This window comes from Pseudoliparis swirei, chromosome 15 (genome assembly GCF_029220125.1).
Source record: "Pseudoliparis swirei isolate HS2019 ecotype Mariana Trench chromosome 15, NWPU_hadal_v1, whole genome shotgun sequence".
NCBI classification, from domain to species: Eukaryota; Metazoa; Chordata; class Actinopteri; order Perciformes; family Liparidae; genus Pseudoliparis; species Pseudoliparis swirei.
This window is the reverse complement of record NC_079402.1, coordinates 235,959-247,831: the sequence shown is the minus strand read 5'-3', so window position 1 is coordinate 247,831 and position 11,873 is coordinate 235,959. Positions and strand designations below refer to the sequence as shown.

General features: G+C 51.5%; 1 protein-coding gene across 1 annotated transcript in view; it reads right to left on the bottom strand.

Annotated features, from left to right (window-relative positions):
- Positions 1 to 6,861: 6,861 nt before the first annotated feature.
- The window catches only part of tbc1d13 (TBC1 domain family, member 13), a 40,152-nt gene continuing 35,140 nt past the window's right edge, over positions 6,862 to 11,873 (bottom strand). The window contains exons 2-13 of the mRNA XM_056433108.1: positions 11,253 to 11,341; positions 11,065 to 11,138; positions 10,947 to 10,987; positions 10,452 to 10,513; positions 10,107 to 10,206; positions 9,841 to 9,923; positions 9,610 to 9,769; positions 8,259 to 8,469; positions 8,020 to 8,183; positions 7,487 to 7,647; positions 7,352 to 7,409; positions 6,862 to 7,288 (exon numbers count right to left, since the gene is read on the bottom strand). Of these exons, the coding sequence (XP_056289083.1) occupies positions 7,223 to 7,288; positions 7,352 to 7,409; positions 7,487 to 7,647; positions 8,020 to 8,183; positions 8,259 to 8,469; positions 9,610 to 9,769; positions 9,841 to 9,923; positions 10,107 to 10,206; positions 10,452 to 10,513; positions 10,947 to 10,987; positions 11,065 to 11,138; positions 11,253 to 11,341 (1,269 nt within the window). The 3' untranslated portion in view covers positions 6,862 to 7,222. The remainder of the gene's footprint in view (positions 7,289 to 7,351; positions 7,410 to 7,486; positions 7,648 to 8,019; positions 8,184 to 8,258; positions 8,470 to 9,609; positions 9,770 to 9,840; positions 9,924 to 10,106; positions 10,207 to 10,451; positions 10,514 to 10,946; positions 10,988 to 11,064; positions 11,139 to 11,252; positions 11,342 to 11,873) is intronic.

Below are 11,873 nucleotides of genomic sequence, written 5' to 3'. Positions count from 1 at the left end.
AGGGTCTGGTTCACAGGGTCTGGTTCACAGGGTCTGGTTCAGAGGGTCTGGTTCACAGGGTCTGGTTCACAAGGTCTGGTTCACAGGGTCTGGTTCAGAGGGTCTGGTTCAGAGGGTCTGGTTCACAGGGTCTGGTTCACAGGGTCTGGTTCACAGGGTCTGGTTCAGAGGGTCTGGTTCAGAGGGTCTGGTTCACAGGGTCTGGTTCACAGGGTCTGGTTCAGAGGGTCTGGTTCACAGGGTCTGGTTCACAAGGTCTGGTTCACAGGGTCTGGTTCAGAGGGTCTGGTTCAGAGGGTCTGGTTCAGAGGGTCTGGTTCACAGGGTCTGGTTCACAGGGTCTGGTTCACAGGGTCTGGTTCACAGGGTCTGGTTCACAGGGTCTGGTTCAGAGGGTCTGGTTCAGAGGGTCTGGTTCACAGGGTCTGGTTCACAGGGTCTGGTTCACAGGGTCTGGTTCACAAGGTCTGGTTCACAGGGTCTGGTTCACAGGGTCTGGTTCAGAGGGTCTGGTTCAGAGGGTCTGGTTCACAGGGTCTGGTTCACAGGGTCTGGTTCTCTGGTTCACAGGGTCTGGTTCACAGGGTCTGGTTCACAGGGTCTGGTTCACCTGCAAGGGGACAAGGACACAAGGAAGACTCCTTCCCGTCAGAGGAACCTGGAGCATGTTTATGAATCCAGCTGCATGACAAACAAATAGGTTCTAACTTCTAGTGAGTTGTTGTTGTTGTTGTTGTTGTTGTTGTTGTCGTCTTGTTGTCTTACAGTAAATATGTTGGGGACTATTATATATATATATAATCACCAGATGAAAAACACTCAGCGTTGAGTAAAGTGACAGGTACCGAGTCTGGTCACGTGACCGTCATGTGATCCATCTTGTGATCGTCACGTGATCGTCACGTGATCGTCATGTGATCCATCCTGTGATCGGCACGTGATCCATCTTGTGATCGCCACGTAATCGTCATGTGATCGCCATGTGATCCATCTTGTGATCGTCATGTGATCGCCATGTAATTGTCACGTGATCGCCACTTAATCGCCACGTGATCGTCACGTGATCCATCTTGTGATCGTCACGTGATCGTCACGTAATCGTCACGTGATCGCCACGTAATCGTCATGTGATCGTCATGTGATCGCCACGTAATCGTCACGTGATCGTCATGTGATCCCCACGTAATCGTCACGTAATCGTCATGTGATCGTCATGTGATCGCCACGTAATCGGCATGTGATCGCCACGTAATCGGCATGTGATCGTCACGTGATCGTCATGTGATCGCCACGTAATAGTCATGTGAGATCGTCATGTGATCGTCACGTAATCGTCATGTGATCGTCATGTGATCGCCACGTAAGTCATGTGATCGTCACGTGATCGTCACGTGATCGTCATGTTATCGCCATGTGATCGTCACGCGTGCATCGCCATCATGTGATCCATCTTGTGAGATCGGCGTCATGTTATCGTCACGTGATCGTCATGTGATCCATCTTGTGATCGTCACGTGATCGTCATGTTATCGTCATGTGATCCATCATGTGATCGTCACGTGATCGTCATGTTATCGTCACGTGATCCATCATGTGATCGTCACGTGATCGTCACGTGATCCATCATGTGATCGTCATGTGAAGTATCAGTTATTGATAGGAGATTCATTACAGGTCCAAACATGAGTTCTGGAAACGTTGTAACTATTCAGAAAGAAAGACCAACAAACAGAACCTCATGTGATACCTGACTCTAGCAGAACCTCGTGTGATACCTGACTCTAGCAGAACCTCGTGTGATACCTGACTCTAGCAGAACCTCGTGTGATACCTGACTCTAGTGGACAGAACCTTGTGTGATACCTGACTCTAGTGGATAGAACCTCGTGTGATACCTGACTCTAGTGGACAGAACCTTGTGTGATACCTGACTCTAGTGGACAGAACCTTGTGTGATACCTGACTCTAGTGGACAGAACCTCATGTGATACCTGACTCTAGTGGACAGAACCTCATGTGATACCTGACTCTAGTGGACAGAACCTCATGTGATACCTGACTCTAGTGGACAGAACCTCATGCGATACCTGACTCTAGCAGAACCTCGTGTGATACCTGACTCTAGTGGACAGAACCTCGTGTGATACCTGACTCTAGCAGAACCTCGTGTGATACCTGACTCTAGCAGAACCTCATGTGATACCTGACTCTAGTGGACAGAACTTTGTGTGATACCTGACTCTAGTGGACAGAACCTTGTGTGATACCTGACTCTAGTGGACAGAACCTTGTGTGATACCTGACTCTAGTGGACAGAACCTCGTGTGATACCTGACTCTAGTGGACAGAACCTCATGTGATACCTGACTCTAGTGGACATAACTTTGTGTGATACCTGACTCTAGCAGAACCTTGTGTGATACCTGACTCTAGTGGACAGAACCTCGTGTGATACCTGACTCTAGTGGACAGAACCTCGTGTGATACCTGACTCTAGTTGACAGAACCTCGTGTGATACCTGACTCTAGTGGACAGAACTTTGTGTGATACCTGACTCTAGCAGAACCTTGTGTGATACCTGACTCTAGTGGACAGAACCTCGTGTGATACCTGACTCTAGTGGACAGAACCTCGTGTGATACCTGATTCTAGTGGACAGAACCTCGTGTGATACCTGACTCTAGTGGACAGAACCTCGTGTGATACCTGACTCTAGTGGACAGAACCTCGTGTGATACCTGACTCTAGTGGACAGAACCTCGTGTGATACCTGACTCTAGTGGACAGAACCTCGTGTGATACCTGACTCTAGTGGACAGAACCTCGTGTGATACCTGACTCTAGTGGACAGAACCTCGTGTGATACCTGACTCTAGTGGACAGAACCTCGTGTGATACCTGACTCTAGTGGACAGAACCTCGTGTGATACCTGACTCTAGTGGACAGAACCTCGTGTGATACCTGACTCTAGTGGACAGAACCTCGTGTGATACCTGACTCTAGTGGACAGAACCTCGTGTGATACCTGACTCTAGTGGACAGAACCTCGTGTGATACCTGACTCTAGTGGACAGAACCTCGTGTGATACCTGACTCTAGTGGACAGAACCTCGTGTGATACCTGACTCTAGTGGACAGAACCTCGTGTGATACCTGACTCTAGTGGACAGAACCTCGTGTGATACCTGACTCTAGTGGACAGAACCTCGTGTGATACCTGACTCTAGTGGACAGAACCTCGTGTGATACCTGACTCTAGTGGACAGAACCTCGTGTGATACCTGACTCTAGTGGACAGAACCTCGTGTGATACCTGACTCTAGTGGACAGAACCTGTGATACCTGACTCTAGTGGACAGAACCTCGTGTGATACCTGACTCTAGTGGACAGAACCTCGTGTGATACCTGACTCTAGTGGACAGAACCTCGTGTGATACCTGACTCTAGTGGACAGAACCTCGTGTGATACCTGACTCTAGTGGACAGAACCTCGTGTGATACCTGACTCTAGTGGACAGAACCTCGTGTGATACCTGATTCTAGTGGACAGAACCTTGTGTGATACCTGACTCTAGTGGACAGAACCTCGTGTGATACCTGACTCTAGTGGACAGAACCTCGTGTGATACCTGACTCTAGTGGACAGAACTTCGTGTGATACCTGACTCTAGTGGACAGAACCTCGTGTGATACCTGACTCTAGTGGACAGAACCTCGTGTGATACCTGACAGGTGGATCTAGTCACCTGCTGTGCCGTTCAGGGACTTCATGGCGTGATGAAGATCATTTCTCGTATGACTCACCGGGTGGATCCTGATTAGTTCGAGTCCAGGTCAAACAAAAGGACGAACACAGCGGCTCTTTGAAGAGGCACGTGACGTTATAAGCGCTCGTCGTGTCGTCTCCTCTATATCTCTGAGATGAGTACATAACACAAGGTAGTCACCGGGTCTTACCTGAGAAATATGCCGGCACAGAGGAGTGGAAAGCCCGCAGGACCAGCCCGCCTTAGCCCACTGTTGTGGTGCGTTTGAGGCGCTCACAAACCGCCTTCCGTCCCGGTACCAGAGAGCCGAACGGGGGTCACGGCCTGCAAGGTGGACGGCGGGGGCGACACCTCCCTCAGGGTGCCCGGCCCTGGTTGTTTAGTCCGGGAAGAGAAGACGACGGAGGTACCTGGTCGCGCTAGCTAGCAGTCGCCATGTTTGGTAGCTGTCAAACCTTGTGCTACATTCAGGGATCCTTGGAAAACACAGTGTTATTGTTGGCTCTATGGCCAGTGGTGAGACCTAAACAGATGTTATATATGTTCTTTTCACACAAACAGGTATTATATATTTTATTTAATCGTTTCAATCATCTGTGTATTTATGTATATGTTAACAACGTGAAGTATCCTGACAACAGTTACGCTTAATGATTGTATTCTCAATCTGAAGCTAAGCTAACATCTTCAGCTAACGACATTGAATGCATCTCAGACATGGCGGTACAGGCATCACGTTAATAGTCTCTGAGGAACAGAGCCCGGTCCCCCACTGACCCTCATGAACAGAGCCCGGTCCCCCACTGACCCTCATGAACAGAGCCCGGTCCCCCCACTGACCCTCATGAACAGAGCCCGTCCCCACTGACCTCATGACCAGAGCGCGGTCCCCCACTGACCCTCATGAACAGAGCCCGTCCCCACTGACCTCATGAACAGAGCCCGGTCCCCACTGACCCTCATGAACAGAGCCCCCACTGACCTCATGAACAGAGCCCGGTCCCCACTGACCTCATGAACAGAGTGACCCTCATGAACAGAGCAGTTCCCACTGACCCTCATGAACAGAGCCCGTCCCCACTGACCCTCATGAACAGAGCCCGGTCCCCACTGACCTCATGAACAGAGCCCGGTCCCCACTGACCCTCATGAACAGAGCCCGTCCCCACTGACCTCATGAACAGAGCCCGGTCCCCACTGACCTCATGAACAGAGCCCGTCCCCACTGACCTCATGAACAGAGCCCGGTCCCCACTGACCCTCATGAACAGAGCCCGGTCCCCACTGACCTCATGAACAGAGCCCGGTCCCCACTGACCCTCATGAACAGAGCCCGTCCCCACTGACCCTCATGAACAGAGCCCGGTCCCCACTGACCCTCATGAACAGAGCCCGGTCCCCACTGACCCTCATGAACAGAGCCCGTCCCCACTGACCCTCATGAACAGAGCCCGGTCCCCACTGACCTCATGAACAGAGCCCGTCCCCACTGACCCTCATGAACAGAGCCCGGTCCCCACTGACCTCATGAACAGAGCCCGGTCCCCACTGACCCTCATGAACAGAGCCCGGTCCCCACTGACCCTCATGAACAGAGCCCGGTCCCCACTGACCTCATGAACAGAGCCCGGGCCCCACTGACCTCATGAACAGAGCCCGGTCCCCACTGACCCTCATGAACAGAGCCCGGTCCCCACTGACCCTCATGAACAGAGCCCGGGCCCCACTGACCCTCATGAACAGAGCCCGTCCCCACTGACCTCATGAACAGAGCCCGGGCCCCACTGACCTCATGAACAGAGCCCGGTCCCCACTGACCCTCATGAACAGAGCCCGGTCCCCACTGACCCTCGTGAACAGAGGCTGGTCCCCACTGACCCTCATGAACAGAGCCCGGTCCCCACTGACCTCATGAACAGAGCCCGGTCCCCCACTGACCCTCATGAACAGAGCCCGGGGCCCCACTGACCCTCATGAACAGAGCCCGGTCCCCCACTGACCCTCATGAACAGAGCCCAGTCCCCCTCTGACCCTCATGAACAGAGCCTAGGGCCCCACTGACCCTCATGAACAGAGCCCGTCCTCTGACCTCATGAACAGAGCCGGTCCCCACTGACCCTCATGAACAGAGCCCAGTCCCCCACTGACCCTCATGAACAGAGCCCGGTCCCCCACTGACCCTCATGAACAGAGCCCGGTCCCCCACTGACCCTCATGAACAGAGCCCGGTCCCCCACTGACCCTCATGAACAGAGCCCGGTCCCCCACTGACCCTCATGAACAGAGCCCGGTCCCCCACTGACCCTCATGAACAGAGCCTGGGGCCCCACTGACCCTCATGAACAGAGCCCGGTCCCCCACTGACCCTCATGAACAGAGCCTGGGGCCCCACTGACCATCATGAACAGAGCCCGGTCCCCCACTGACCCTCAGGAGCATTTCTTAACGGTCACTTTAAACTTACATTACCCTGATCAAAGTACTGTTACATTGAATATTCTTCTGTACTTTTACCATCTTTCTATTCTTGAGCTGTGTTGATTATCGGTGATTGTTTTATGTTATTGTCTATTGTTGCGCAACCCCCCATTAAGACTTCCTGGTATTTGAAAACCAGAGGTTCTGATTCAGCCAGTAAAATGTAAACATGATAAAATGATGGTCTGAGACGTTTAGACTCAGTCGGATTAGATTCTCCAGCATTCATTTACATGTGAGTTACAGGTGTGAAGAGGTGATTGGTTCAAGACCCGACAGACCAAAGTCCACCAGGAGGCATCAGCATCATCTCCTGATCCAGATAAGGAAGCCAGCTGATCACCATGACATCGAGTCACATGACGTGTAACAGGACTCGAACCCGAACATGACCAGTGGCCTACCACCCATTGGTCAAGTTCCGAGGTCATGTGTTCCAGGAAGTGCTCACTCATTGGCCCTGTGTCCGGGGCCAGTCTGACCCCTCTGTGCGCTTCACGCTCAGCAGTCGGTGTTCTGTCAGTGATCCGGAGCCACAGAGACATTCATCACTTCCCATTTGAACAATGCTAAAGAAATGGATTATTCAGAGGATGACTAATAACACAGGGAATAGGCTAGGCCCAGTACTTTATTCATTTGATCCACACAGAACCACGATGCTCCTGTTTCACATCAACAATCAGGACTACTGCTCTTACTTTAAAAACCTGCCACTTTGAAAAATATAAAACAAACAGAACGAACCACCCAATGAAATCGTCATGTGACTCCATGGTGGCAGCCGAGGGAAGTCTGGGCCGTCAAGCCTGAAGCCCTGCAGCGTGGGACGTGGCGCCGCCGAGCCGTCCGTCACCAACCGGTCTGTGAGCGCACCACGCAGCCGTCTCCAGGACCTCGGAGGCTCCGCCCACCAGGCGGCCGGTGTCCCGACGCGTTCGTCCGAGCTCTTCGTGGATCAAACCCTCTGGCGGCTAGGAGTCGTCCTGCAGATCTTTGGCCTTGATCAGGATGGTGTGGACGTCTGAGATGGGGTAGTGCTGAAAGGGACCACATGCTCCGGTCAGGGGGGCGTCGAAGAGGGGGGTCCTCAGAAGCCTTACCTGCAGTAATCTCATATTGACCGTGAAGTCTCCGGCCAGTAAATTATCTCGGATGAGTCTGTCGACAGAAACCAGGATTCACATGAAGAGCCAGAAGGAATGCTGGGTAATACAGGGCTCCCAATGGAAACTCACATGAGCATGGCGCAGCAGACCAGGATGAGGAAGTGGAACCGGTCCTGGTCTGAGAACAGGGTGTCCCAGATCCGGATGACGTCGGGCAGAAGGAACTCCTGAGAGAGCAACAAGGTGAGCCAGCGGAACGTGAAGTACTGCGGTTTGATGTTCTGCTCCTCCTGAGAACACAAAGAACACAGAGAACACGGCATGGGCCAGTCGGCCTTTCACAGGCTCATGTTCCGCATTCATTTCCCCCGAAAGGCTGTTTTCTGGAGGGGTTGCTCCTGATCCAATGTGAGGTCAAAGGTCAGGGATGTGTACAGACTGTAAAGCCCTCTGAGGGGAGCTTGTAATTCTGGGCTCTATGAAACAAGCTAAATGGAATTCTCTGGTTCAGGTTGTCAGGTGATCAGCTTTTCTTGGTGAAAACTCTCTAGATTTCTCTCATGAAACTCTATTTTGGGGTCAGGACTGCTGCTCAGGCCCGACAATGTATGGACCAAACAATCCATTGATTATAGCAGCAGCTCAGAGAGAAGGAGCCATACCAGCTTGAGATAGAGGTCCAGGTCTTTGTCCTTCAGCATGGAGTACACGCTCTCCATCTTATAGGTGATGCCACACTGAGAGTCATCGAGGCTCTTGAGGAAGTTGTCTCTGTTCTCCGACATCAGGTTGGTGAAGCAGAAGAATGTGTCTGCTTCAGCGTGCTCTGAACAGTGAAGCAGACACTAAGGACTTGTTTCTCTTTGCTAGGAGTCAAATGTCACATTCCAATGACACCCACCTTTCCATTGGCTGTTGGGGTCCGTGGCAAAGGTGTAGTAGATTGGCCCGACAACCTCGTTCATGCCCTGGACGTAGGCGATCCCAGGGTTGAGTTTGGCATAGATGAAGAGAATCCGCTCCACCACCTCCCAGTGGGCTTCGCTCCCATTGGGCAGCACCTCATACTCATTAGAGGGATACAGGTGCAACGCCTTTCCAGGGGAGCTGACCTGGGAGAGCAGAAGAAGAGGAGAGGTCAAGCTAGACTGACAAGGAGGAAACGAGATGACGCACAAAAGACAAGACAAACGGTTTCAACGTCCCAATGCAGGAAGGAAAGCTGCCACAGCTGCTCCTTGGACTCTACTGCATCTCTTTAAACTCTCCCCACCACATCGTTCACACCTGGTGGGAGGAGCTACCATGTGAGGTACACCTGGTGGGAGGAGCAACCATGTGAGGTACACCTGGTGGGAGGAGCAACCATGTGAGGTACCACCTGATGGGAGGAGCTACCATGTGAGGTACCACCTGATGGGAGGAGCTACCATGTGAGGTACACCTGATGGGAGGAGCAACCATGTGAGGTACACCTGGTGGGAGGAGCTACCATGTGAGGTACACCTGGTGGGAGGAGCTACCATGTAGGGTACACCTGATGGGAGGAGCAACCATGTGAGGTACACCTGGTGGGAGGAGCTACCATGTGAGGTACACCTGGTGGGAGGAGCTACCATGTGAGGTACACCTGATGGGAGGAGCTACCATGTGAGGTACACCTGGTGGGAGGAGCTACCATGTGAGGTACACCTGGTGGGAGGAGCTACCATGTGAGGTACACCTGATGGGAGGAGCTACCATGTGAGGTACACCTGATGGGAGGAGCTACCATGTGAGGTACACCTGGTGGGAGGAGCAACCATGTGAGGTACACCTGGTGGGAGGAGCTACCATGTGAGGTACACCTGATGGGAGGAGCTACCATGTGAGGTACACCTGGTGGGAGGAGCAACCATGTGAGGTACACCTGATGGGAGGAGCTACCATGTGAGGTACACCTGATGGGAGGAGCTACCATGTGAGGTACACCTGGTGGGAGGAGCTACCATGTGAGGTACACCTGGTGGGAGGAGCTACCATGTGAGGTACACCTGGTGGGAGGAGCTACCATGTGAGGTACACCTGATGGGAGGAGCTACCATGTGAGGTACACCTGCCGATGTAGCAAAGTAACAGCAGACAACGACAGTCTGCGCCTGAAGGTTTGAGGTTGTCGTCCATTCATCAGGACGTTTCTCTCGTTGGCTGAGCAAAGCAAAGTTTCCCTCTCAGCGTTCAGTTCCCTCCTCCAGGCTCCGCCTGTGACTCACGTTGGTGACTCCGCTGCGGTTGCGGTTCACAGTCTGGGCCTTCAGGGTGGTTTGTTCCACTCGCCGTCGCAGCGTCTCATAATCATTCTGCGGGTCCAGGATAAGTTGGCACGGGTATTCTGTAGGCCGCTGGAAGAACGCCATGTCTGGGTACAGCCGCCTGCAACATGCCAACAGCATCACACTCCGAGACCCATTGGGACTATCCAGAGCAACGAAGAGATACCTTACCTCACGTCCTTATCTATTTGGAGTAGAATCTCATTATCTTTGAAGTAGTTATTCCACCTGCTGTCTGGATTTGGATTTAGAGGCTGAAAAAGAACAGGACCCCTGTGAGCATAGAGCAGTTTCCTTTCATAGAGTTGGATAGCTTTGATGCTTCTCATATTGCAGGTCCCCTTGTTTTGCAGACCAATGCACACTGATAAATGAAGAAGTGTGTTTGTGCCAACAATAGATCATAAATAACAGCGGCCAGAGGAGACTCGACTCACGTGGTCCTCCAGAGTCACGTCTTCTCTGGACAGGCCCAAGTTGGCTTTGGCAATGCCGGGCTGGATGATCATCTCTTTGAGGAACTGGGAGTAGACCTCCCTACGAGAGGCAGGGACACCGTTACAGACGACCCCGTCACGGGCCACAAATACATTAGTAACATGCTGTTTCCAGCTTCTGAAATAGGATTTAAATTCAATAAAACAAGGAAACCGTGCCGGTTGTTTCTGCTGCCTTCACCAGGAGACACAGACAGTCAACACGTTTCCTTCAGCTGATGTCACCAGCTATGCCGAGTGGACGTCGCTGAAATCAGGGTTGTGAAATGGTTGAGTTCTCTTTACCTTTGCTTTTTGAGGAAAGACTCCCATAACGTCTGATCGAAAGGTAGATAGTTCAGAAGGATCTGGAAAGAGTGACAGAACACTGGGAGAGCCAATCGGATACCAAGAGCTTCGTCTTATGGAGCATTGTGTTTACAACTCACATCTCAGGACTTCTAATATCTAACATAAGACATGTAGAGTAAAGATGCTAATGACACCCAGGCCACCACGACCAGCCGTGCTCCATTTAAAACTCTGTTCTGGATCAAAGTGCAGAGATAAGCGGTTTCCTTTGAACAGAGCAGCTGTGAAGAGCTCCCCGACACGAGCATCATGCAGACATCTGTTGAAGGGGATCTTTATAGACAATGACGGTCCTCCGAGAAGGAGAGCACACGGGACCCCTCTCCACAGAGCAGGTGAGACCACCCGCTCCGGCCCAGTGTCAAGGAAGCGGAGCTGGAGACGAGAACGGCAATGAACACGACTTCACCAGACAACAGAGCCACGTACCTTCCAGCACAGCGCTCGTATGCCTCCTTCAAAGGGGATTCCTGAGGAAAGGGATGCAGACACAACAATGACATCCAACACACACAGGGTCCACCAACCAGCTCAGTGTGAACATTACCATTGAAGCAAAGCTCCCTCAGGGTCTTCAGGTTGATGTTGGCTTCACTCAACGCTTCTTTGAATTCCTGTATTCTGAAACAAGAAACCAGACGGGGTTAGAACGAGTGGTCTGAGGCACACGCTCTGCCGACACGGATCCACAGCTCTCCAGTCACTGCGATGAGGAAGAGGAGCTGGTTAGCTTACAGCAGGGGAGAAGTGTATTGACCATCGTTCCTCTTGCTTATCCGACTGAAACGTCGACCAGGACATGAATAATAAACATGGGCGACATGCTAAGTGGGTTTCCCCGTCAGTCAGAAGTGACCTCTTGTTGAAGTGAAATAGTAAATGTGGACAACATATGAGACACGGCACAGGAGCACCACCACGAGGCAGGAGGTAAGAACAGCTCTGCTGGGGCGATCAGGACACACACACACATACGTATACATATACACACACACACACACACATACGTATACATATACACACACACACATACGTATACACCACGAGGCAGGAGTCCACCAGCAGCCAGGAGGTAAGAACAGCTCTGCTGGGGCGATCAGGACACACACACACATCACACACACACACACATACATATACACACACACACACATGTACATTAATACTAGTAATATTAAGACTACACATGTACATTAATACTACACATGTACATTAATACACATGTACATTAATAGAGACTACACATGTACATTAATACTACACATGTACATTAATACTAAAACTACACATGTACATTAATACTAATATATATATTAATATTAATACATAATATTAAAACTACATGTACATTAATAT